The sequence below is a fragment of the Harmonia axyridis genome, chromosome 3 (genome assembly GCF_914767665.1).
Source record: "Harmonia axyridis chromosome 3, icHarAxyr1.1, whole genome shotgun sequence".
Lineage (NCBI taxonomy): Eukaryota > Metazoa > Arthropoda > Insecta > Coleoptera > Coccinellidae > Harmonia > Harmonia axyridis.
In genome coordinates, this window is record NC_059503.1 from 139,268 (window position 1) to 167,235 (window position 27,968).

The 27,968-nt window shown below is 36.9% G+C and overlaps 2 protein-coding genes across 6 annotated transcripts in view; one reads left to right on the forward strand and one right to left on the reverse strand.

Moving 5' to 3' along the window:
- The window catches only part of LOC123676646, a 45,155-nt gene extending 21,479 nt beyond the window's left edge, over positions 1–23,676 (reverse strand). Inside the window, exons 1-2 of one of the 2 annotated variants that reach the window (XM_045612727.1) lie at positions 23,429–23,676; positions 8,393–8,466 (exon numbers count right to left, since the gene is read on the reverse strand). The gene's annotated coding sequence lies outside the window, so the exon portion shown is untranslated. The remainder of the gene's footprint in view (positions 1–8,392; positions 8,467–23,428) is intronic. The other variant, XM_045612726.1, reaches the window with a different exon arrangement.
- LOC123676650 overlaps positions 1–27,968 on the forward strand; it is an 87,828-nt gene that overhangs the window by 11,924 nt on the left and 47,936 nt on the right. For 2 of the 4 annotated variants that reach the window (XM_045612732.1, XM_045612735.1), the window contains exons 2-3: positions 2,088–2,218; positions 2,718–2,857. In XM_045612732.1, the coding sequence (XP_045468688.1) occupies positions 2,791–2,857 (67 nt within the window). In that variant the 5' untranslated portion in view covers positions 2,088–2,218; positions 2,718–2,790. Of the gene's footprint in view, positions 1–1,874; positions 2,012–2,087; positions 2,219–2,717; positions 2,858–27,968 lie in introns of those variants that run through there. The other 2 variants (XM_045612734.1, XM_045612737.1) reach the window with 2 other exon arrangements.

Below are 27,968 nucleotides of genomic sequence, written 5' to 3' on the forward strand. Positions count from 1 at the left end.
AGCTTCGTTATGTCAACTGTAGGTAGCGCTATCAACAAATTAAGATTCTTGTTATTTATTATTTACGAGTTTTGTGCCATTATGTACCTATATATGTATATCTTTCATTATAGTTATGATCTATGGAAGCAATTCTTGTAATTGAAATACCAATAAACTCTCTCTCTATTTCAAATATTTGAATTCATTTCAGTAAACGTTTCGTGTTTTGTTTCACGACTTTCCACGATCATACTCGGTTACACGTCGCTTTTGATTGGTCAGTATCGGGTTTTAATTAATGTATCCAATCAAAATCAACGGAAAAAGATCGAAATGACAAGTATGACATTGCGGCGCCGCCACGAACTAAAACTAATATTTTCAATTTGGTCGAATGTCATTGCATTCAAAATTTGAGGGGTGCATACACCATGGTTTTAGACATCTTAGGTATCATATACGGAAGAAACTGATACAAGATTTTATTCCTTGCCATCCGACCATTAAATTAAATAAAGTCTCCATATATTCCTAGTACCATCGTAAGTCAATCTCTGAAGTTCACCGTCGTTTCTTCCTAGACCGTTTCTTCGAATCAATCAGCGACAGAATCTTCCGACATCCGATCCTCTTCTAATTGAGATCTCGGAAGGCAATCGGGCAGTGTCGTTAATAAGGAGAACTTACTGAATAAATAGTCACGGCCTCACGCGATGTATACGGCACGCAAAAACCCACGACTAGTTACAGAGGTAACTGTACGGAGCTTGCTAATGACGTAAAAATGCAGTTTAATTCACATCGCAGAAGTCAATGCCGCCTTTGTTATTCCGGTCATAACAGACCTTGGGACAATTATAAAGAACGCGACACGTCCCGCTATTCTGTCAGATATCGAGTGGCAGAAACCTTTCCCTGTTTCCTTAACTGGGTCTTTAGGCCTTCGTTGGTGCCTTTCCTCGGACATTTGCAGACGCGTGTGGTCTATGGAAGCTTTACTTCTACAGATTTACTAAAGGGTTTTCATTTTGAATAGATCCTGAAGGTCGCAAAGCGATAGTTTTAGGCGTTCTTATATCAAGAAGAATATATTCTTTCGTCCATAACTTCAGAACGCCTAAAACTATCGCTTTGCGACCTTCAGGTTTTTTCATGCAAATTTGATGAAATTTCAGTTTCTGTTAAGAAAATCCTATCATTACATTTGAAATTTCGGAGTAAAATGAACAAAACAATGAACTTCTGACTTAGCGCCCCCTATCGAAAGCAGCAGAAACAAATTTATCATGAGTATATTTTGTCCTAAATCAACAAGATATTATCTTTCAGACGAGATCTAATTTGCTCATAAATGTTCAGCCAAACTGAAGTTACAGGCATGTCAATCAGTCAGATTTCTCCCTTTCACCTACCCTTATTTGATGTAGTAAAATCGTAAGTGACAATTCAAAAAGATAGAGAATTTTCCAATGATTACAGTGATGATATTTTTTCTTCAACTTCATATGAAACATTTTCGAGTAAAATTCATTTTTCTACTCGACGGTAGCTATTACGCCCCCTAGCGGTAGAGGTATGAACTTCAAAACAATTTCCAGTGTGTTTTCTTGAACACTTTAGTGGTAAATTTTTTACCGCAAGTCTCTTCGATGAGTGGATCCTGAGATATAGCTGCTTACCTCGCTTATTTGCCAACCCTGTACACATCATCAATTCCAGATTTCATTCAAATCTATTGAAATCTAGCAGTTCGGTTACTGAAAGCTTTATTATTTTTCACTTCGATTTGATAATTATATCATTCTATAGCATAGCATAGAAATGCAACCACAGTTTTGTATGTTTTCCACGGTTTTGAATCATAGATGAAGAAAATTTCAAAACCCCGCCCACCAATACGGGATCGTTGGTGCACTGAATTATTATAAGTCTATGACACTGACTTGCAATAATACGAGTTTCACGTGAATAAATCGATTTTTCTCCAGATAGGTAGTTATTTGTAAGGAATTCTTTGCATATTTTTCATGTAAGGTACATTTGATATTATGTTTTATTTTATAAAATATGTTAATGATGCTAAATACATATGTTCTCTGTTATAGATTTATGATGCTTGTCCAGTGAATTGCTAACTGTGATGTTGATAATAAATGATGACAAAGTTCTAAGAAGAGAATAAAACGCAATTTATAATGACGAAAATCTCTTTCACATTGAGGGAATAAACCCATCCGTGAGTACCCAGAACAATTTTTATCGGTAGGTAGTGAGTTCATCCAAGGAAAACAATTCAAATTCTAAATAGTCTAGAAGAAAATTTTAATCATGGGAGAAGGCAAATCTTTTGGTTTCTGTTTTTTTTATGAAACTTGGAATTGCTATCGCTCAATAAGTTACAGAAAACATGATTTGATACCTCGATTGGATAATTATTGTGTCATTCCATGCCATAGCACAGAAATTCAACCACAGTTTTTATGTTTCCTACGGTTTTGAATCATAGATGTAAGAAATTCCGAAGCCCCGCCTACCAATGCATCATTGTTTGTGAACTAAATTATTATTAGTCTATGAGACTGACTTGCAAAAATACAAGATTCACGTGAATCAATCACTTCTTTCAAGATAGTTATTTCCAAGGTATTTTATACAGATTTTTCATGCAAGGTACTTCTGATATTACGATTTTATAAAATGTTGATGATTCTAAATACATATGGTCTCTGTTATAAATTTGTGATGTCTAATCAGTGAAGTGCTGTTAGTGATGTTGAAAATAAAGGACAACGAAGTTCTAGGAGAAGAATGAATCGATATGAATCTAAGTTCATGATGACAAAACGCTTTTTCACATCAAGGAAAACACCCATTGGTGAGTACTCAAAACAATTATAATAAGTAGAAAGTTCATTCAAGAAGAACAATTTCCTCAAATGGTAACTATAACGTTGGAGATAATTTCAATCATGAGAAAAGGCGAATCTTTTTGTTTATACTTTTTTTTTATGAAATTTTGAATTGCTCAAAATTGTGGAATCTAAAGTGTTTGAGCGATTACTGTTTGAAGCCTGCTGGTGGAACCCAAAAAGTCGTTTCTGAATGCTCTTTTTAATCAAGCTATGTCCATATAAGTTATTTCAGAATAAGGTAATGCTACTTAAGACTAATGGCAAATTGAATTATTCAAAAAACAAACGCTGTTTACGTTATCAATGTTAAGTACTAATCGATGATTTTAATTTCTACCGATTCCGCCGATTGATAATAATCGAAGTTTAGCTAAACAGGAAATATGTTTGGCTACATTTCAAAATTTCGACGGTGATCATAAAAAAATCAGCCAATCAATTTTCTAGTATAATGTTCTCTGTTCTTGTCGTGACAAAGTTAACATAAATTACAAATTATTATTATAAATTGTCATTGAATGATAAGTCACGATCTGAATCTGAATCCATATCTCAATTATGAAATTCCTCACAAAACCAAACACAGAAACATATAATGTTATGTCCATACAGAAATAATGTTCAGGTTATGTAATAAGTCATATGTTTCGACGATTTGAGTTGCTCAGAACCATAGACCTAATAACAAATTGATATGAGGTCTATGCGCAGAAACCTGTTTAAAACTAATCGGGAAAATAAACTTCCAAATTTTCCTGTTTAGTGGATCCTGAGATATAGCCGCTTACCTCGCTTATTTGCCCACCCTGTACATAAGACTTTCTAGGACGTATATTGGTAAAAGTCGCTGAAATGCGCTGAAATTGAGGAAACCACTAGACTACGGCTAAAAATTCAACAAAATAAATAAAATCGAATGATTGTTATAATGACAGAAAAACTCCTCAATATCCTATTATCACTGAAATTTTACATCACTGTAAAAGAAGGAAAAGCATTCAAATAACCTACACTATAAATAACTAAGATTTCAAAAATTGCTTTCCTTTATTGAATGTTCACTGCTCGCCACTTTTCATATTGATGCAACTATTTTGAATCAGATATCAGATGTGGGGCGGTTCTTGAAGCGCTTCAAAAAATTCACCAACTAATATAATGTCGATGGTGTTGTGTCAAAGGCGAAGAGAATGGTGTACCTAATAAGAAGGACCTTCCCCAGGTGTTCTGTGAGTACAGCTAAGACCCTGTATACTACTTACGTGCGGCCCATCATGGAGTTCGCCGGTCCTGTTTGGGTAGCGGCGCTCGCGGGTGATCGCGAGAGGCTCGAGAAGGTTCAGCGGTGTGCAACGCGTGTGCCGTATGGTGCGATTCGCCCGAGCTATAGCGAAAGATTGCGCCTGTTCGGTCTTCGTTCTTTCAGTGAGCGCCGTGAACGTGGCGATTTGATAGTGACCTATAGAGCGTTACACGGTCTGTTCGGTTGTGATCTGAGCAACTTGTTTGCCCTCAATACTAACAATCTTCGTGGCCACGAGCTGAAATTGTACCACGAAAACTATCGGACATCTCAAAGGCAACATTTCCTCTGCAACAGGGTGTTTGATAGGTGGAATTCACTACCAGGCTGGATAGCGGACGCCCCAAGTGTGAATACTTTTAAAAATCTGTTGGATGCACTTTAATGTCGTTTTAGCATATTCTTTATTTTAGGGTATTGGTGTTATGTAAATTTTTCTGTATTTTTTTCCTGAGAGTTATAGGCTTGTATGCCTCCTCTCTTATCCATTTTGTAATAATAATAATAATAATAATAATTTTCCGGAATTTCCCTCACGTTTCAAACGGTCCATTTCCGCTTATCTTTTACTTCCTCAGACAATAAAATGCAGATGCATTTTCCTTATTATCCCTTATTAACCGCCAAGAAACATTTTTGGTTCAACTTTCCAGCGCAAACGGTGAAGCGTACAAAGTATCAAGATGCAGATGATGCACAGTAGCAGGAATACTGATGCGGCAGGATCCCGTTTTACGAGTACTCGGATACTCCATTCCCCACTCACTTCTAAGTCATTCAACTCTAAATTGAATCTTGTATTGCACCAATAAAACGCAGCAAACACAAAGCCAAACAACGTTCTGCTTTAGCCACTGTTAAATACACGACGTGAGTGTGAAATATAGCATGTACTCGAGGGAAACTTGGCTGCTGGAAATTGGCGTCTTTTCAGATAGTTTCCGAACCTCAACATCGAAAAAAAAAAAAATCAGTTCCCACATTCTGCACAGAAGAATTGCGAATTTTGGAGCTACAAACGAAAATGACAGATTCCTCGGATCATTTTTAGAAAAAACCCACAAAAGCTTTGTTTTCGAGATACAGGGTGTTGAACATTGATTTTTTTTCAATTTTTTTTTCGTTATAGGACCTTCCGTTCACAAGATAGATATTCCAATTTAAAGTTTTCATCATGTGATGTGCTAATTTCGAATGTAAATCTAATGGGTGATATTCTTTCTTCCAGAATTTTTTTTCGTAGTTTAGAAAAATGGTCCAGTACTACACTTTTTGGTTTCTTGTCGTTTTGTCGTATCTGCACCGATTTCGAGGAAAAAAACTAAGTATTCTCTGGTATTCCTCAGGAAAATCCAAATTATTTTGTAGATCCAGTTGGTAGTTGGGATGACTAAATGTCTTATAGTTTTGGTACTTATTTAATCAATCTGTATGGAAGATCAATAAAGATTCGATAAACTGGTATAATCATCACAAAAACTGGGACACCCTGTATCTCGGAAACAAAGCGTTTGCGGGCCCATGTTTATAGGACTTTTTTTTCTTGAAATCATCTAAGGAATCTCTCGTTTCCCTTTGTACCTCCAATTTAGGAACTGCCTGTATAAATCATCGTTTCTGATGGGTGTCACAGGATGCACGAGATTTCTCCGTATTTTGTATCCGTTGCTATTAAAATTCTGAAACGTCGAAGCAAGAAAACGCTTCCCGGCTAGATAGGACGTGAATGGCCTTAGCGGCGCGCAAAAACGACCAGGAAGAGAAGCAGCGACATGCAAATTTCATTATATCCCGAGATAATTTCATGTTGGAAATGGATATTATCGAAATAATGCGGTTTATTATGTGAGTGCCCGTTGGAAAAACGCTACCGTCAAGAAGTACTGCAATCTATACCGTACTGAATGTGGTTTTTCTCATGAATTATGCATGTTGAGGTTCTCGTCTTCCTGAACACTTCAGCTTCCCAAGGATGAGGGAATTCTTCCCGTTCGATTCTTATTGTATTTTCTTCAACGTTTGGATTCTTCTCAGATCTGACAGACAATTGTTTTTATTGTTTTCACAAATGATTATTATTTGCATTCGATTTGATTTTCAGCCCAACAGTAATATTGTTTTTTTTTTCAAATTACGCGAGAAAGAAAATAATTTAAGAACAAATGATCAGTAAAGTATGACGAAAAGAGATCACCCTGTAGGTCCTTGCAATTATCCTGATAATAATTCCCTTTGAAGATAATCTATCTCTAGAGGTTGACCCAAATAATTTGAAAGGATAAATAAAAGGCAAACTTGAACATCTTGTAGGTTGGTATCGAGGAGTTTATGGATCTTCGTTTATAAGATATTTTTGTATTTGAATTGGAATTACAATAAATCGATATCGAAGCTCTTCAGCTTTTGTATTTGCTCGAAATGTAGGGCTCGTACCCCATAAAACAATTGTGCAAAAATAAAAACGCATCTAAAACACCCGTAATTGGCTGTACGTCTCCGGAAAAAGCGAAAATGTCCTGCCATCATCCTCACCCAGAGAGAGACGAGATGGCTATTACGATATCAATCGCTATACAGCCAGCGCGCAAATGGTGAAAGATGGGATCTATCAAGAAATATCTCGATCTGTATTCGATGATGGAGAACACAATATCCTTCACGATCTCCGCGGGAGCAGCTACGGTTTGTTACAATGTAGACGAGTCCGACAAAAATGACATCCAAGTGAATTTATGCTTTTACCAACCAGCGAAGGAGGAACATAAAACGTTCCCGTTTACTTCTAATAATTGAGTTGCTGCGACGTTGAATGTTTCTGCTTTTTTCCCTAAACGTAAGGAATTACTGTACGCACATGTTTTTTCATTTGAGAATCTCTGTATTTCCGAGTATTGATACCAGTCATTTGTACGAATGAAATATTTATTTTTCAAGTTTTGAAAATGTCGTGAGCTTATTGCTTACGAGGTTTTCAAAATCTCAAGATATAGCTTGAATAGAGATGCAATGAAAATTCAGGAGTTTTAGATATTTCTCATTGATTCAGCAATATCATTAGCTATGAAAAATTCTACATTTGAGCCAAACTGACAAAAAGAAGAAATGAAAAAATTTGACATTCTCATTGAGCGGGGCACTCTCCCTACTAAATGTAGGTAATTTACTGGAATTTCTTGAATAACCTTTAATACCTTACTCTTAGAATACTCTTAGAATTTTCTCTTAAAAGTTTTTCTAGATACCAGGAAAAAATTCACATTAAAAAACTAGAGTGAAAGTTAAACTTTGATTTCAAGCTGTGATCTCCATTACCTCTCAAAAGCCGGTCTCATTCAGAGAGACAATAAAATTTATCAAGGATCTTCCTTCCCATGGCCGAGATCCCTGATAGGTCCGACCCTTTTCCCGAGATTCTTAATGGATAAATGAGGATCGTGTGACCGGGCGAATAAATGTATAACGACTTGAGAACCGACTCTGTATTATTTCCAGATAACTGCTACAAACAGTTATTTACGACCCGGTGGTACTTCGTAATCACGTCTAGTTACAAGTAAAAACAAACTGCTTCGTGATGTCGGATACAAAACATCGTATTCGTATGCACAAACTTGGAATCAATTTTATCTACTACCTACACTGAAAAAATATAACATTTAATAGTAAATTTAACAAAAAAGAGCAGAAGTTAAGTAAATTAACTCATTTAACATTATTTGATGCAAATATTCTTTATTGAACAAAACTTGGCAGTTTCAAATCAAAGAAAGATGATGTTATGAACTCCACGTGAAATCTCTACGTAGATATTCCTATCGCGCAAATTTTCAACAATGCAATCCTTTACCTTTTTGTCTAGTTTAATATAATGGTCGAGATGGAGTAGAGTAGGCTTTTTCAACTTTAGTTAGCGCATAGCTTGCAACACAATTGAATAAGGAAAGAAAGAAATACGTGACCTCACGCTTCATACAAAAGCCATCAGTGAAATCTTTCTGAAATATACGTATACAATGGTTATTTCGAGAAAACCCATTCATGATCCCTGGTCACGTGCCAGACCGTCGGTTTCTGTGGATCTTAATCGAATTTTGGAACATCGATAGAAATAACGTCTGCGAAGAGCTTTAGCTAATTTGTTTCGAACGAACGGTCATCATGTTGTTCGATATTGAATAAATAATCATATGCTTACTTTTGGATGGCGAGAATTGCGGTTTTATCTTCCTTATGATTCGGTCGAATCGTCTAGAGAACTATGATAAGTACCTGAAAAAAAAGTCCATTAAAATCCACGGAAATATTGATTCAGTAGTTGAGAGTAATACAATTTTTTGTGAGATGATGTTGTTGGTTTATTATTCTAGATGTTGAAGCGTTGAAACTATACGGAGGGATATTTGGTGGCCATTTGGCTGATATCGTTTATGGTATATATTTCTCTCTGCAATGAAATAAATATCCTTTGATTTCTCCTAAAATATAAGTAAACTTTTTTTTTCGGCAACCGTCCGGGAAGTGCTCACTTCCCGGACGCTTTTTCTCTGAGAAAGTAGCATTTCCCGGCCTAGTCCGGAAAGTACGTACTTCCCGGACTAGGCCGGAAAAGAATCATAGAATCCATAGCAACCGAAATAACGGCTGACAGTTCATATGAAATTAGTTGTCAAAAATTTGCATGTTTTTTGGTCACAATCGCAATAAAATATGGAAAGCAGCAGCGATAGTGTTATTCTACATGGTTGCCGAAAAAATATTGTACGCAACACGCCCAAAAATGGTTTTTTTGGACTCACAGACTTCCAGGACTCGCTTACGCTCGTCCTGGAATTTTGTCTATTCGTCCAAAAAAAACCTATTTTCCGGACTTGTTACGTAATAGTATATTGTGCAACAAGTGGGGAAAGTCCAACTTTTCTCGCGAGTGTGGAAGTTTGTGGCACGAGCCTGAAAGGCGAGTGCCACAAACACACGAGCGAGAAAAGGACTTTCTCCACATGTTGCACACTATACTTTTCCTACAACTGCACAAATTTCAATAATTCAAGTAATGGACTTGATTGACAAAATGACCTTCGTTGACAGTATGTGCTAATTTATTGCGTTTCCATAGAAACGACTCAAAAACCCAATTTCATTGGTCTACCAAGGGAGGTGTGGGCAATGTGCTGTGGGGAATAATATTTCCTACAGTATGCGCAATACATAGTTTTGCAATTGAGTAAACTATGCAGAATACGTTACTTTTCATAGCAGTTGTAGGAAAATTACTATTTAATATCAAAATGAAACCTCTTATTGGAAACCTTAGAGAGTACTCAAAATCTGCCCGTCTTTCGTTTAGAATTTTTATGAGATATCTATGAATATTTTCAATTCAATGCACATTTCTATAAGCGGATTATTCTGTTACGGCTCTACAAAACCGTTTCAGTGATACTCGTACCATTGTTCGTTCGAAATTCTTTCGTTTCGACCAGTCGAAAAGTTGTGTGTTCGACTGAAACACTCTGCGGTCTTGTACAAATGGGGTCATGCAGCGTAACAGAATCACGATCTTTCATTTGGCACCTATCTTGACCACATAATAATCCGTACTTCGTGAGATCTCGCAGCATCCAGGATCTTGCTTGCACTGCTGACCGGTCTCATTTCTATTGTGTACATTTCCATCCACAAACAGGCATAAATAAACCACCTTATCTAATGGTACCCCTGTTTTGTTTTAAACTCGGTTCGTTCGTGACGTCCCAGACAATGGACTGTGGGGTTTTTGCAGATTCTGCGGGTTTTTTTTTTGCGATTCAAATCGCTCGAAGAATTTCGAATGATCCTGGAGTTGTTATCTTCCATTGCCATATCGGGAGTGGACTAGACACTTTTATACCATTATAAGTACCCGCTATGTTAATTCTCCTTATACTTACAATTCATGAGAATTGAATATTGTAATTAGAAGCATTTATTATGAATACTTCCAGGAGGAAGAGGTTCTTCGGGCATTTTTCATTGAAAATGAATTTACAATCTAAAACATGCCTTTTTCTAGAAAAAGAGAGTGAAATGAATAACCAGGCTACTATTTCTTAAACTCATAATTCATGAGAATTGAATATTGTAAAACAGAAGCATTCATTATGAATACTTTTAAGAGGAAGAGGCACTTTGGGCATTTTTCATTGGAAATGGATTTACAATCCAGAAAATGTCTCTTTCTAGAAATAGGGAGGAAAAGACGACATCTGGAAAGATAAATACGAACGAATTACTGAATAGCAGAATAAAGCTTTTTCGAACATGGAATCCATTGCTGCTCATTTATAAAATTGATTAATACAAAGCTTTGTATTAGATTCGAAGGTTACAAAGAAGCCACCTGATGCTAGGGATGGGGGGAAAAGCCAATTTTCTTTTCGAGAAAATTCAGCTGATGGTCAAACGTTAAGGCGGTTTCACGCGAGAAATTGAGTCAGACTTGATAAATGCGAGTGTAGAATGAGCCAATCAAGACTCTCGGACTCTCATTGTGTGGCATTTCGAATGCGTTCCACTCATTTCTGACTATTCATCATCAACCACACCAAGCTCATTACGTGAGATGATTATTCGTTATACTTTGGAACGTCTGATTCCCCGTTCGGTACGGATTATAATCGTATAGTTGGCCGTGGGTAGAGGCCATAATTCAACCGTAATTCCATCTCGAATTCCGACGTAGGGAGGCATTCAGGTGGTTGAACAATTAATATGGCCAGTCGGGGGAAATCATTTCAAACGTCGAGATTCGTTTCTCTCCGGGTTATTTCACGCTGGATTCCCGCACAGAAGAATAAACTTTACTGCCCGCTCTATTGCCTTGATAACATCGACGGACCTTCACAACTACGAACGTAAAAATTGTGGCTTCACTTCGAAGTACATACATTCTTTATAGAGCCACAGCTTAATTTAGTTTATTGTATGAATGAAATGGAGATCCCATTATGTTATAAGGGTAAAAGCTAAACTATGAAGACCTTTATACAAGGTGTTCCTAAATTGGAGGTTCAACCAAAGGTTACAGATTCCTCGGACTATTTGAAAAAACTACTTATAAACATGGGCCTGCAAACGCTTTGTTTTCTAGATACAGCGTGTTCAAATTTGATTTTTTTTCAAATTTTAGTAGCAATCTGCAGCGAAGATTAATGAGGATTCGATAAACTGGTATGATCAACAAAAAAAGTAGGACTACACCAGTATTTTGAAAACAACGCGTTTCCAGCCCCATGTTTATAAGATTTTTTCTTCTTAAAATTATCCCAGAAAGCTCTCATTTTCCTTCGGTACCTTCAATTAAGGAACGGCGGAAGCAACGCCTATGTATTTGTCATATAATTTCAAATATTGACACACAACCTTGGATAATAATTAACAAACCTCTCATTGTGTAAGGATGAAACGTACAAGAATTTTCTGATGTGAACGAATAGGAGAAATTTTAATGAAGATGACGTAAATCTTTCTCGAGGAGCAACAAACGTCCTTCCCATTAGAAATTCTCATTGGAAAAGGGACGTTTATTGGTAGTTAAACTAGTGGTATGTCTGAGTAACGCACAATAGACATAATATAATTAACATTAATGAAAAATTGACACGCAGTCTGAACAATAACGAAGGACCACCTTGCCTAAAGCGCCGTAAATATTCCATTGAAAGGGATTCTGTATGCGTATGGGAACTTCATCGGAAAATAATGAACAAACACCATTGTTGATTGTAGCCGTCGTAATTCAACAATTGTTCATACCAAGTCTGCCGTTATATGAATGTTGGATCTGAATAATACGAATTCCACAAAATGTTTTAATGAAAACATTTTTATTCTAACAACAGTGTTATGAACGCGATAATTCTCAATGGAATATTCAATTAAATTACTTTTTGCCTCGCAATTCAGTTGTGTTCGATAAAGTTATTAGTCATTCGTAAATCCCATCTTATTATTCAGTTATCGATTTAATGAGAATTATGTAATGTAGCCCTATTCTTATTTAATCATGACAATCGCATGATTGATTGATCAAGTGCCTTGCAAAAGAAGATAAAGAATTTAATTCGAACTTCCTTGTTTATCTACTCCATCGTTTCCCGAAAATAGGCCTTTTTCCTAAACCCGGTGGTCTAATTCACCGCAGATTTTTCCACTTCTAATGGAATTACTCCCGACCGACAGCCGATTGATCAATCAACTTGACAACTTTCCCAAGCCAAGAAAACCCTCAATCGAAGTGAAAAAAGTTCTTATTACCACGCCAGGACTTGCTGGATATAAATGAAAAACTGCTGGGGCTCAACGTCAAGCAGGGAAGACTGTATTGGCTCCGCGCCATGCCTACATAATTATTTTTTAGGGGATCATCACTTGAACCTTCTCCAGTGAACATGTTTGTTTCTTTGTGAAGAACCATTCAACACGGAGGAGGACCTTTTTTTATACTGAGGGTACTTCGGACTTCCATGATCTCATGTTGAGCACAAACATTGTGTTGCAGCAATCCTTACGAAACAATGTAGGTATTACATTCGAATTTTCAGTATTAATATCAAAATAAAAAGAAATGACTTTGGTTCGAGTTGAAGCTCAAAAATAAGTTGTCATCTTTAATACTGTATTTTCTGGGCATACTGGCTGAATTATTTCCACACGATTCTAGAAAAACCCACTGATTGATTTCTGATCGACTCTCGAAGTACCAGTTTTTTCCCTTCGTCTGAACTTCGTATCCTACTTCTACAGTAATCTCGTGAAAAATTCGCGGGGAAACCGTTAACCGGAAAAAAAAAACTACACGAGCGATATTCATTTGTGAGCTGAAAACGCGAAGTGCTTTCTTTGATACTCGATGTGGGGCACTGGTGTGGGTTGTTTTGAAGCGTGGGACGTTAATTGCAAGGATTCGTTATGCCTTTCCGGCTGTCATAACGGTACGACACACGTATTCAGTTTCATTTTTATACCGGGTAGACAGATAGGTATGATGGATTTCGCATCGAAAGAAAAATTCAACACGAATGACCATCAATGTATTTGCGGCCTTTTATTGGTTTCCTTATATGGAATGAAGGCAATCAGTACAGATTTATTTTCTGGAATTATGAAAGGATTTAACTCCAAACAATTCTGCCAATAATTTTCTAATGGTCAAGTACCTACAAACGTTTTCTTCGAATTCTCAGTAATTACATAGGTGGATATTAATTTATTCAGCACCAAGAATGTGAAGAAGCATTCTTGATACTTAATTCATGTTGGATATACCCAAATATATCGATCCTGCGCCTCTATCGTTGGCCTAGCGCTAACTGCAGCTAGCCAATGTCTTCCGGGTCGTCTATTTCATTTCATCTGCGCGACTTATGATCCGTGTGCCGAAAAAAACCCCAGTGGGGGCCGATGTTTCCAATTCTGTCGTCCGGTAGGCAGGATCGGGATACAGTCCATCGAACACGATGATTGCGAGTTCAGCGTCGCTTCACTAATGCAATCCTGGTTCGTGTGGTCTCCAATATTGCCGAGAACAAAAGGTGCTTCATTCCGATCGATTTCTCCTATCGAAGAATTACGTTTTGGTCCTTCTGAGACGTCGCTTAAACGATATTTGATAGCCGGTAATCGGGCTCTAAGCGCTGTTGTATTTTGGAGATTTGAGCGAAGACTCTAATCCACGGGATCTGTTTTTTTCCGAATAGGGGTTTTCCAATTCGGGGTTCCGAAAGTAAACGAAAAAAACACTTTCATCTCAAATATCAATTGAATTTTATGAGGATGGAGATGCAAAATGAGCAATAGCGTGCCGTAAGGGAGGTCTGAATGTTGTGCTCCCCGAGAAATCAATAAATTTAGATGTTCTTCAACAATTTCACTTACAGCAGCAATATTTTCGTATGTATTTGATGTATAGGCCTTAAGACATCATTTGTTATCATCCAGATGTGCGCTAAGATGGATGAATGAGTCAATCATACTGTCGAATTCGATTCGATATTGTCATTGAAACAGGGCTGTGAAATCCCGACCACGACATGGATCAAGAAATTCCCTATAAACCCGAAAAACTTAACCATAAAGGATTCTTTTTTTGTTCTCGCGGCAGAGGTTGATCAAATTCCACATCATTGGCATTTCTCCGTTCAAACTCGAACAGGATTCAAGTATACCTTCACATATTCCCCTCAGTGCGCTAAAGGACTCATACTCATAGGAGGTCGCCAACGCACAAGAGTCATCGAATTACAGTAATCCAACCTTTCTTCTGGCCATCGACGACCAATTTGAGACATGTCTCAACCGACTTGGAATTGTTGCGCTAACTGTCCGTTTTGATCGTAATTGAGAACCGTTATCTAGTGCTGCAGGCTGCGGGCGCCAGAATACCCTGATTACTGTTATTTAATCTGGTTGAATATCTCGGAATCCTCGCTCTTATAATTTACGAGATTTAATCGAATAGAGTGCGATGTGTGGATAAATTCTTACCGGGGGAATATTTCTATATTAATGCGTATCTGTAGAACAACGGTAACTAACTGGGGATTATGCTGTTACATTGAAAGCTAATATAATATAAAAATGAAACCTCTTATTAGAAAACACTTTATTCAATATGTCTAAGTAATTCTTTTGACAAATGTATTGAAATTTTCATATTTATCGCTTATAATTTTTGAAAATTACGTTGACTAAGTTAGCTTAGGTTAGGTTAGGTTGGGTTAGGCGTTGGAAAAATCACTTAATATCATTTTTGGTCTAGCTATCAGTAAACAAGACTTAACGTCTTGGGAAACTGGATATCATAAGAGGAAAAACTAGATTTATTAGGCTTTTTTAATGAGTTATTAAGCTTTTAAGGAAAAGTAGATTCACGTATTAAGTCATAAAGCTTTTTCAATAATTTATTAGGCTTTTGAGGGGAAACTAGATTTACGTATTAAGTTATTGGGCTTTTTTAATAAAAGTTATTAGGCTTCTGAAGGAAAAATAAATTTACGTAATAAGTTATTAGGCTTTTGAGGGGTACCTAGATTTACGTATTAAGTTATTAGGCTTTGCAGCTCCGATGTTTCAGGTTATGTTGTGCGAGATCAGTACTTAGGTACGAGTTAACTGCACCATTCGTCAGGTGAATACGTTCGAAAGATAATCCGAAATCTGTACGGAAATGAGCTCCACGACCGGTCCTAATGAGAGTGTGCGTCCGTTCCGTGGAAGAGAATCCCATAAGTGCCCGCCATTAAACAATCCATTTACCGGGTAATTCGCAGGACGGAATAATTATTTCCTCAATTATTATTTTCGAAGTAAAACGTATGCTGGAAGATTGCGGGTCTAGACATTCTCATTTTCTCCGATGAGCATTAGAATTTAATTTTATACCTTTTCTAGACCCCGACATTAGTGGCGATTTCGATCTATCGGCAGGATGATGGAATGGTAAACGGCAAAAAGTCGTTCTTCTCGTCTTGTAGGAGTCGTCGACTCCTCTCTCGTTGGAGGAGGGAAAAAGAGCACATCGTTAAGTCGTTCCCATATTTTAGTCACTTCGGGAAAAAATCCAACCGGCATGAATTATAACGATTCTTCGATTTGCTTCGTTAACAGATCGCTGGGAGCGTCTACAGCCAAGATGGCTATCCACGCCGTGGTCTAACAACGTCGTATTTCCAACGATATTGAAGAATACGATCGATAAATGTCGATTTGAACACGAGCCTTATATTTTAAAAATAATATTCGGATTAAGTATCAGATCATTTTTCGTACCCGGCACTAATATACAGGGTGTTCCTAAATTGAAGGTACAAATGGAAATGAGAGATTCCTTGGATAATTTTCAGAAAAAAAGTACTATAAACATTTGATGATTATACCAGTTTATCGAATCTTTATTGATCTTCGCTACAGAGTGGTTGTAGTACTGGACCAAAGTTTCTTTCTACATTTTCCTAAAATACCAGTGGCCCACAAAAAAGAAAAGTTTTGGGGAAAGAAGCAGGAATTGGTCCAGAAAAAATATCACCCTGTATCTCGAAAAAAAAAGCGTTTGCAAGCCCATGTTTATAGAAATTTTTTCCCTCAAATGGTCCGAGGAATCTGTAATTTTCGTTTGTACCTATAACACCCTGTATGTGTATAGTGTAAATTGTGTCCAATATTTTCGATCAAGCTACTCTAATCCATAAAATTTTGTTTATTTTGTTTTCTGCAATTCTAACAGGGAAACGGAAACGTGTTGCATTCAAACTTGGAGACTCCTGAAGAAAATTCTATAAATTTCACCACTTTATACGAAAATAATAATTACAATCAATTTACTCGATGCTCTCGATAGTGGTTCCCTCGTATCTTTCATTCATTTCTGTGAATCGGCTTCCGGGCTATTCAGGAACACATTTACGTCACTGACAGAAGACTGAGTTACCATTATGAGCTGAAAGAATGGCTTCCTCAATTATATCCAGACATTCAACCGTTCCTTCACTTCCTACGGTCAACTAAATCTAATTTATGGTTCAGTCGATCTCTCGATCGGTAATTGCGAATATGAATTTGATATATTCTAGATTTCTACTCACAGGTTTTTTTTTTGTTGAGCTCCACTATGTTTTTTCACATATTTACATTTCCTATGTGAGTCGAATAAATGAAACACCCTACCAAAAACTATAAAATCAAACCTGTTCAAGAACTTTTCCAATATATGTATAGATAGCTAATGATCTAATGTTGTTTTTTGATTCCGTTTTCTGTACTGTCTTTTCTTTAAAAAAGTCGTGAAAAATGAGCAGGTAACGAGCATCGGCAAATACCCACATCCTTGCTTGTACCCTGAAGTCTAATTAGACTCATTTAAATCTAACTAAATCTGCAATATAATCAGCCTCTTCCAAGTAAATGAATCTCATTAGACCACAGGCTAAAGTACCTAAAGGGTTTTGCTAATTTACATAGTGTGTATCTAATTAGTCATTACTAATTTCCCCAGAATCGGTAATCTACGAAACTTCAATTAGTTCTTACTAAAGTCAACAGTTCTCAAATACTCTTAAACCGTACCCCTTGTGAAACATAAATTCCCGAGTACTGCTCTGAATGTTCGGAGTGGTTCCACACGTTCGTACTTTTTGTTTTGGACAGGTTGCGTGTTTGTTTTGGTGTAGCCTGCTGTGTGAACGAGGACCGAGTTCACACACACACACAGAATAACAGTACGGTGTAGGTGTCAGTATGCGGGTTTCTGGGTCGTCGTTTCGTTTTTATCATCTCGATGGGTGTCAGCAGGTTATCTGGGTCACGGAACAGCTCAGGTCGCCGTGGTTATGGGCAATTTTCACGGTGGAATAACTGTGACATCACCGGAGGGGATTGACGAGCCATCTGACGCCTGTTGCTGTAATCAAACCCGAAAAAATTCGACTTTTGTTTTTCTCCCATCTCTAGAAGATGTATTCTACAGAAGTACCGATGAGATCTCAGAAGTTTCCAATAAGAAGTTAAATTCGAATAGTTAATGATATGAAGAATCGAAACCGTGTGCGTCGCTCAAGAACAACTGAGCATATTGCTTTTGTAGCCCGAATTGTTGACGAAAATTCAGGTTTTTCGATCTTTTGACGATCTTGGGAATTAGGCATTCCACGAATGACCCTATGGTTTTTGGACTGGTGGTGCGATTGAACCTTATTTATTCGAAAATGAGGCTAGTACAACTTTTACGGCGATTGGACTGGGCTCAAGACCTCAAAGATGGAATTGGTGAAGTCATCGAGGACATACAGCCGTAACGTTTGTGAAATATTTGATGAAAATAATATGATGTTGCTTCCGTTGCCATGACGGCCATTTGAATGATATCGTTTTCCATCCTTAATGGCATACCTTCCTCTTCCCAATGAATTCCATTGATTCCTCTTAAAATATCGTTTTTTGTTTATATCGATATAAAACCTCTTATCAGACAATCCTGTATAAATGAGTGGTCACTGATCCAGGTTTGATAGATAAAAAACCTTCTTTTTCGCTTGGAATTATTCTCAACGTTAGTGGTCTCTGGAATTCTTCGTGCTCTGCTCTAGTCTCGCGATAGAATCTACTGATTCGATACAGAGCGACCACAGCAAGTCGTCCGGATCAATCTGAAGATTCAAATTGCCCCCAATCATAAAGGAATCCGATGGAGACGCGGATAAGCGTCTTTTTCCACGGTCCACGGCGAAATCCGAGTCGGAGTCTGCATCTCCAGCCACGATACGGAGAAAAACGCGAGAGCAAATCTACGAAGAAACTGGAAAATAATTACGAGTTGGGTGGAAGGCTGCAAGGCAGACGGGGATCTAGAAATTCGATCGCCTTGTGTAGTTCTAGTACCATAATTACCCCCTTAACGAGATTATGGACCATTCGGAGAACATCAAGGTCGTTTATCTTGAACCAGAGGGTCGACAGGTCCAATTTTGAGGTCGAAGAACACTTCAGATGGATCTGACAAATATTCATGTAATTCTTTGAGAATATTGGCTAACAACCGAATTAAGGATGAATGGATTGAGCTTGAATGATTCCAAAGGTTTATTATCTCAAATAAGAATGAAATGAAATTATTTTTCGATAAAAATCCGGCTCATTTTGATGCATTTCAAGGACACAATCAGCAAAGATACGACGTTGCTGATGATCGGGTAGCTTGAGTTCTTGTGTTAACTGAAATTAAAAAGCCTTAAGACCAAAATCTCTATGCAAAATGCGCTGTAATGTCGTTTGTGGAATGCCTAATTCCCAAGATCGATGTGGAATCGACAACTCTGGGTGTTCGTTAACACTACAGGCTATATCTAGCAGTAATATTATCAGTTTCACTATTGTCATCAAAGGAGGTGCTTCACGACATCCTAAACGTGCTTTAGTTTTGCGAACTGGGACTGCAAAGTTTTCACCATTGTTTTAGGGAATTTTAACAATTTAAATGCGTTGTTGAATCATGTGAATCATTTTTAGCAATAGCGTACTTTTACTTGATAAATGTCAGAAAATGACAGCTCCAAAAGAGACAGCTGCCTAAATAGTGGGGCTATTCAAAATGAAACCTTTCATTCGAAAACCCTTTACATTTTGTATCTAATATTCACTAACCCATTGAGCTCGCGGAGAGGACCGTATATATGACGTAACTGCGTACAGATAGGGGCCGTTTCCATGGCTATTATCCCCAATATTTCCGCTTCGGCTGCGTTCCAAAAATAACCGACCCTAGCGACAAAATACCTGGAGGAAAAACAGCGGATCCGATTCCATATTCATCGCGTTACGTCTTCCGAGAGAAGATTTCTATTAATACATTCTTGGGCGGCCTTGGGAGTTCATCGTAGGTCAGTAACTCCGCAGAGGGCTCTCTCTCTCTCTCTCTCTCGCCTTTCCTTTTTAACGCTTCTTCTTTCTCTCTCTTTTCTCCATTGCTACCCGAGGAACGGTTCGCGGACTCGAGTAAAAGTTTCGCGGTTTCGGTTCCGAATCTTGCGTCGATTCACGATGACACGTTTGGCTTGCGCCGAGAAAAAAATCTGCGAATTTAGAACTCAATTAAAAGTGATTTTTTTGACAAACAGAAACATTCGAAAATGAATAATGCCCTGTTTCCTGTAAAAAGCACTCGAAAAGTTTCTCTTGATGAAGGGTTGCTGAGAAGGCCTGAAGCTTCCTTTCGACGTCTCCTAAGATCTTAACTTTCGTGTGACGGAAATATCAGGAAGTGGAGATGGGGAGGTTTAAGGTTGACGGAACTTTCCTCGAGGGCTTTAACTTTTAGCAGAACTGAGGATTGAAGAAGAGCTAATAGGTATACAGAGTGATCCACCATTTACGCGACGCTCTATTAGGAGTAGGCGCTGGAATTTTCGAATTTTTTATCATTAGGCTCCATAAGAGATACATTCTGAAATTGTTTGAAAATACACAGGGTGTACCAAAATAGTGTAAATGACCAAAGATGTTTTTCTCATGGATTACCCTGTTTTTTATTGAAGTTTCCTAAGCTTGAACTTGAAAAAATAAATTTTTGAAAGCGAATTGATGATTTCCTATTTAAAAGCTATTGATATCTTTATTTGGCTTTTATTTTTGTCAATTATTCAACGCTTCTACTCTAGTGAACACACTAAATGAAAATTCTGAATTTTTTTTCCGAAAATATTTTCTTCGCTCGATTTGCCACGTTGTCAAACCAACAGGCGTTCCGTCATGTCCTCTACCTTATGTTCTATGGGAATCCAATTAACTGCACTTCTGAAGACGAAGACCGCAAGAAATTCGTTGGTTGGTCGCTTTGGGTTCAACGCCTTTGTCTCTATCTCAACGTACCGTGTAAAAATCAGCGATTCATGAAAAATACATTGCTTCTAGCGGGACCTGAACAGGGTCACTTACGAAATTCGTGAAAACTAACATTCCATAGAAGTAATTTATGGATTATTCAAGAGATACCGATAGAGCACCGTTTGAATCTGGGATCCTCCTTTGATAGAGGTATTTTGGTAGGTAGATAATTGATTGAAGAAGCATTTAAAGCTTAGAATTCTATGTTTTTGGGCTCCTATTCATTAATTAAGGTGACAAGTGACATCATTGGGCTTAAATAATGATATTTATTACATTATCAAGTTGGATTCAAGTCGTAAAATTTGAGCCGATAGTTGACAGTTTTTAAAAAATAGTTTTAGACTGTTCATCCAAATATTTTTTACTCATTTTTCTTTCAGTAAAAGTTCAAAATTTTATTTTTTTGAATTCTCATTAACATTTAATACATAAAAGGGCGGAATTGTTTTTTTAAAGATTTGTCACAGTCTCTAAATCAAACATTCATTGATAAAAATATCTTGGAAATAACTCAAAAATGGATTTTGAAAACTACTGTATTAAATAAAGCCTCACAATAATAGTTCAACTAGAAATTACTAGAAGTAAAATAAATGGATTTGATAACTTGTGACATCAGTGCATTGTTCACCTGTACCTAGATGAAACTTATAATTTTTTTTTAGGAAATAACTGAAAATCTTCAGTACCTACTTCAAATAATATTTCAGATTTGGAATTTCAAATCGCAATTAAAGCATTGACAAACAATTAATGGCGAGACTCTGAATATCCTGATTAATATTTCGTTGCTGGTGTTAATCAAAAGGGTAAACAAAAACAAAACCTAAATATGCCCCAATCACGATCATAATCGTTCGCACTGCAAACAACGATATCACAAACACAAGCAACACAGTGTTAATTGCCAATCCAACCCGTGTCCTCTGCTAGATTTTAATGTAGTTTTTTATGAGACACCCATTACACACTGATGATTCTCCATCACGAATTCATTACGACGCGTATACAGGGTAAGCCGTTTTCCCATAATGCGAACAGTACGTGATCGGATAATCCGTGAATATGGTCGCTCGAAAATTACCAGAAGATTGTGTCGCTCAGGCATGATTTGAAAGGCGTCAAATAGCCGTGAAATATGTTTTTTTTTCTTCTCAACCTAGGGATGCTGTCTTCAGAGCCGCTAATGAGAAGCGGCAATGACTCTGGGGAATCTTTTCTTCGGTGAGAACATTCTTCTCAGTCGAGAACCGCTGTTTTATTGGAATTTTTTTTTTAGACTGATTCGCATTAAATTATTAAATTACATTATATTAAATATTAATTCCTGAGTCTCGTAAAAACAGCTTTTCAAATTTCGTCGGTTATACTTATCCATTTTACAATCGTAAGTATACAGATCTTTATAGTAATTTGGATTTTCCAGAAGATTAAGACTAGAGAATTGTATGAATTTTTTTCTCGAAATCGGTAGCAGATACGTCTAAACTGAACTAAAAAAAATATAGTACTGAACCAAAAAGTATTCAAACATTTTTCTAAACTAGTGGTACCAAAAAAAAATATATGAAGGAAAGAAGCGGGCACAGTTCCAGAAAAATATCACTTATATCATTAGATTTGCATTCAAAATCAGCATATCACATGATGAGAACTTGAAATATCTATATGGCAAATTCAAGGTGAATATCATGTAATAGAAAAGTGCTGTGAGAAAAAAGCCTGAAAAATATCAAACTTTAATACAAACAAAGCGTTTATGAGCCCATATTTGTAGTACATTTTTTTCTTAAAATTATTTCAGGAATCTGCAATTTTAGTTTACACCTCCAATTTGGGAATATATATCTTCAGTATTATGTTGAAAAACTCTTTGAAATACTTTTATATATAATAGTATTGGAAACAAAATAATGTTGAAAAAAGTACAATTTCTTTGAAGCAAAGCTAACTACATTTGAAGGTAGGTAACTAACTAGATGAAAAATCTTGTACAATACCTGATAAATCGGTTAAGTCTTTAAGGAGAACCTCATTAGGGTTTAATTTTTAAATTTTCATTTCTGAATCTTAAAAATATTGAATTTAGAAATGTTGCCGCTTTCCTTCAAATACTTAGGTATATGAGAGTGGATTCTATCAAGTTTAAAACAATCAGACTTCGATTCATTAATTTTGATGTCTTAAAACGTTATTTATTCACCACAAAGGTTTATTAATCCTATACCTATCTCATATAATTTATTGCAATTCGTGTTAATTCTACTAGGACTTTTTAAGCCGAGGTGTCATAAAATGAGAATATGGAATTTGAGCCAGAAGAAATACAATTACGATGCGAACCAACACTAAAAAGTTGCAATATGTGATTACAGAATTAATGCTTTAGATTGTATTAAGTCATTGAATTTTAAACATTTTCATAATGATAAAATTTTGAAAATTAACTTTGATTTAATTTTATTGCTTTGAATTTGAATAACAAAACAAAAACAAAATTTTTAATAAAGGAATTGCACACATTTCTCAGTTCTGAATAATATGGAATATGTTATAATTTCATAAATTTCCTAGGTACTATAACAAATTACCGATATAATTTTAAATTTTGAAGTCTATACGTGTTTTGATTTTCTTGAAATTTTCTTTCTCGGTTTTCAGTCTCTGATACTCATGAACGAATGCACTCACTTCTTAGAGTTTCCGATAGGTGCTACAATCGAAAACGTTCAAACAGTTCCCTCAAGAGATTCCAAGCTTCAACACTGTAAACAATAAACCGAAAAGTTGCCCACAACCTGCCGAAGAGTCCTCTTACCTTCAATCAGTTCCACATAAACGTCCTTGATCTTGAAAAAAAAAGAATCGTATGCGCTTGCACCACTCGCACAGCACCAACTTGAATCACTCTGCGTTTCCGTAACGTCAAGCAAGAGTCAACAACTCCTTCGGCGAGTTCAAGTTGACGGTCGTCGGGAGAAGAATCACTGTCCTACAATGGCCTCCGCGAGTCTTCGACTTTCCGCGTTTCTTGCACAACTTGTCGACCGAAATGAGCACGCAGGAAGACAGGTGTCTTGTCTTATAGCGCCACTAGGAAGATGCCCATTGGTCGAGAAGAGGAATCCGCCGTTCCCATTGGCAGGAGACACCGGTACCATGGGTAGATCTGGGTGCTTGAAGAAGACACGCGAAATTATTCACTGTTAGGCCTTGTTGCGGTAGCTTTAAGTAGTACGAGGACTTGGTTTCACAGTCACTTTTTCGTGTCGCGTTCTATTTAAGGGTACGACCTGGACCGAGTTTCCATAGATAAATCTTCTCAAATTCCGGTTCCTTCTCAAATTTGACCTCTAACCCACAAAACACTCAGTATGAAAACTTCTTATGCCACCCTCGTACTTCTCAAAAAATAACAATTGGAGATAGTGAATTCTTATCAAAAAAATTTGCAAAATGTAGAAACATGTTTGTCTACGACTACTATAGAACATAGCTCTTCATATTTCAAATTTGATGACATGTTGGCATTCCATCACTTGTATGTAATAATAATTCTGGAACATCTGGTTTCGTGAGTTTTTTACTGAACTCCATTCCATCACTTGTTATGGAATTATTATTACGAAACTAGTGAGCCCATAGAACCAACTTGTAGGTAGATCCACATTACCCATAGATTCACATTCCCTATAGATATACATTGCCCATAGATCTTCATTGTCGGTAGATCCGCATTACCTGTAGATCTATATTTCCCATTGATCTACATTGTTTGTAAATCCATATCGCCCATAGATCTACAGAATTTTTCAATGTCATTATAAAATCGGTTTGAGTTATAATTTCGCGTTTCTATTATTATTCCATGATAAAAATATACGTATTTTTTTTTATTTCACTTCAACAGTCGTGGGTATAGTCTGTTACTCGGGTAGATTGAATATCTGATGCTCGTGATGATTCACTTGCATCGGATTTTCATTCTAACCTTGGCACATAATATATTATTCCTTCTTCAGACTTCCTCCCCTAATAGAGACAAGTAACTTATCCCTATTATATCTCTGAAACAAAATATCAATTGTCATTTTTTTGTACTTTTCTGCCAGAGGCAAAGATCCGGGTTGATCGGCCAAATGCCGATCAACCACATATCAATAACCAGATGAAGAGCATGTAATGTTTTCGATAGATCATTATTTTTTCAATTACGTTCCTTTATAGCTTTTTCGGCGTGGCATACGTGATCCGTGCTTATTTAATATCCAGCCTAATGGGCCGTCAATATTCTATCCGAAATGGGTTGGGATATATTAAATTTCGTTATTAGATAAACGGGAGTTTTATACCAGACAAGCTACGATACGTTGCAATAAGTGGAGAACTTCAATCATGAAAATGGAAGCATGATTACCTATATACTTTACATAAAGGAGGGTTTTCAGTAAATCGGCCATCATAATTTTTCTATTCGACGTCACTTGAGTAAGTAGGTAAGAGAGAATAAATAAATGGTTTTCCAATGAGAAATTTCTTTTTGATGCCATTAACGAGGGAAAACAATATGAACCAAATTGCCATCCCACAACGACCTTTACAGCTCCATATAATTTTCATGAAATTTTTCATGACTAATTCGCGCATTTTTTCGGCTCTATGTCCTCGATAACTACGCGAATTTCATTTTAAAGATCTTGAATCATTGATGTAGCATTTGCCTATGCCAATGCTACATCAATGATCATTAATGGCCACCGGGACTTATGATTCAACATCTTCAAGCTAAAAAAAAAACCTAAAAAATGCGCGAATTAGTCATGAAAAATTTCATGTTTTAACTTATAAAATATTAAAAATGTGACAGCTTCTAGATAACCGGACATTCAAAATGAAACCTCTTATTGGAAACTCTTTATATCAAAATATGCTGCCCCTTTCCAATCTACAGGGTTGCAACCAGCTTATCTTCCCATTTCCGGATCCACATCCATCAAAGGTGGTTGTGTCGAACCCCTTTGTTACATACTAATTATCCTGGCATCGATTACCGTAAGCACGTAGCAAATTAGTCTGGCGTTTCTTATCCGGCCATCATCTTATGCACCCCTAACGATGGCCACTAGACATGGCGCGATAAGAGAACAACACACTGTCGCTGTTATCGGTCATGGCCGGCTCTGCTCCAGGGCTCGTTTGCTTATGCAGATTCCCAAGTTCAAGGAAGTAAGCTAAACGCGGTCGTTGACTAAACGACCTTGCGAACACACTGTGCATTCTTCCTAGAGATATGGCGATTGAGTGCGTTTACGTGCAAACAAGATGGAGAACACTTGGGCTATAATCAGAAAGTTATAGAGTTTAGAATTCTTAGATTCGCCAAAGAGAAAAGAAACATCCTTTGTCGAAAGGTCTGTCAGTGTCGCTTTCAAAATCTTGGGATTTCACAGGATTTCTGGGATCTCTGTAACTCGCGTTCTACTGCTCCTGCAGTGATGCAATTTAGTAATGAGTCGTACGAGAATTCCAGTCATATTGAACATGCACAAATGTTCTTGGGATCTTTATTTATATCTCGAGTTCTACATATCTGATCATCATCAGCAGCTTTACATAGCCCACTCTTGGACTTGGGCCTCCCCTTTTTTCCCACATTCTTCTGTCCTGAGCTTCTCTCATCCACTTCTTCCCAACCTGGTCGGTTATATCATCCGACCAACGTATCTGTGGTCTACCTCTATTTTGCTTTTGTTCTCTTGGTTTCCATTCCAACAATCGTTTAGTCCACTCATTCTCTTGACCTCTGGCTACATATCCTGCCCAGCTCCACTTCAGTCTGGCAATTCTGACGATGATGTCTTTGACTTTCGTTCGTCTAATTTGGAATTCGATCTCTCAGGCCTACTCCCAGCATACACGCTTGATAGCTAACGACCAGCATTTCTAAATCCGTTGAAGCGTTCGCAAACGGAGTAGCTCCTGCAGCAGTGTCCTGCGCTACAAACCAGAAGGTGAGCAGAAATTAGTCAAGCGAGGGAAAACATACACCGTCAATTAATCCAGAAACCACGCTGGTGCGCTTCTGTAATGGCGTCCTTTATCTCTGAGCGTCGAAAACCCGCAATATCAACGACGTCTCCTAACGGTGTCAACATTTCTGACTTTCAGCGTCAATTCCAAATGCTGGAAATTCACATAGTCTAATCATTCATAGTGAATTCTAAATCTTAAAAAATATCCTTTCATTTTTCGATATAGCTTCTCTCAAAAATAGTTAAGCTTATTAATTTATTTATAATTATTTAATTGGGAATAAATAAGTTCTTGAATCAAATTTCATCTATAGTTAGTTCCTTAAGAAGCTTTTCAATATGTCGGCATTATAAAAATTCGGATTCTTCCTTCTGAAAATATCAGCCGTTGTGTATTATCATATACAGGATGTTCCAATATTGACGCGACGCTTTTTTAAGGTTGAGGCTCTATTAGAGGAATATTCTCAAATTCTTTGGAGATACACAGGGTGTACTAAAGAAGAAGTTTCATATTATCGATTATGTTTTATTATATTAGAAGAACTCTCTACCAAATGAAAAAATTAAATATAGAATGTGCCAGACCCTTCTATCAAGGAAAAATCAAAATATCTCAAAAACATTAAGTTTCAAGCATATGAAAGTTTGTCGAAAAAAATTTCATTTTTTAATCGTAATAGAGCGTCGCGTCAATGGTGGAACACCCTGTATATTATGGAATCAAGTTTCAATATCTACTTATCAGTTCACTAATGTTTACATATACATATAATTAACTTCTTTTCGAATAAATATTATATGTGAATAAGTTAATGAAATATTAAAATGTTCGGAGGATGTTTTTAATGTAAACGTTAAAATCATTCTTCAGCAATATTTTACTGAAAAAATTAACCAAAAAGATGTAAAATTGTACCAACCGTAAGGACAAAACTATTGAAAGGGGCAAAAATTCATTATTTAAAAAAAAAATATCTCGAAAACGATAAGACTTTTATAATGGGAATTTTGTCATACCAGGTGGGTTATCCTTTGATCTACATTCTCCCACGGTTTGACGTGGTCTTTACGGGACACCCTGTATATAAACTGAAAAGACTCCTTGATATAGACGGGAGTGCGAACAACCGTGAACTTGTTCGTATAGATCCAAAATTAACATAACCAAACATAATCAGAACTATCTCTTTCCATAACGTTCCGCTATCTTAAATCCAGCCGACAATCTCATCTTTATCGAATTAACTTGCAGCGATTACGAATCCCCCGAGGTCATCGTAAGGACATAATCGATTCCCATAAAAAAACCGACCGGTTATTGTT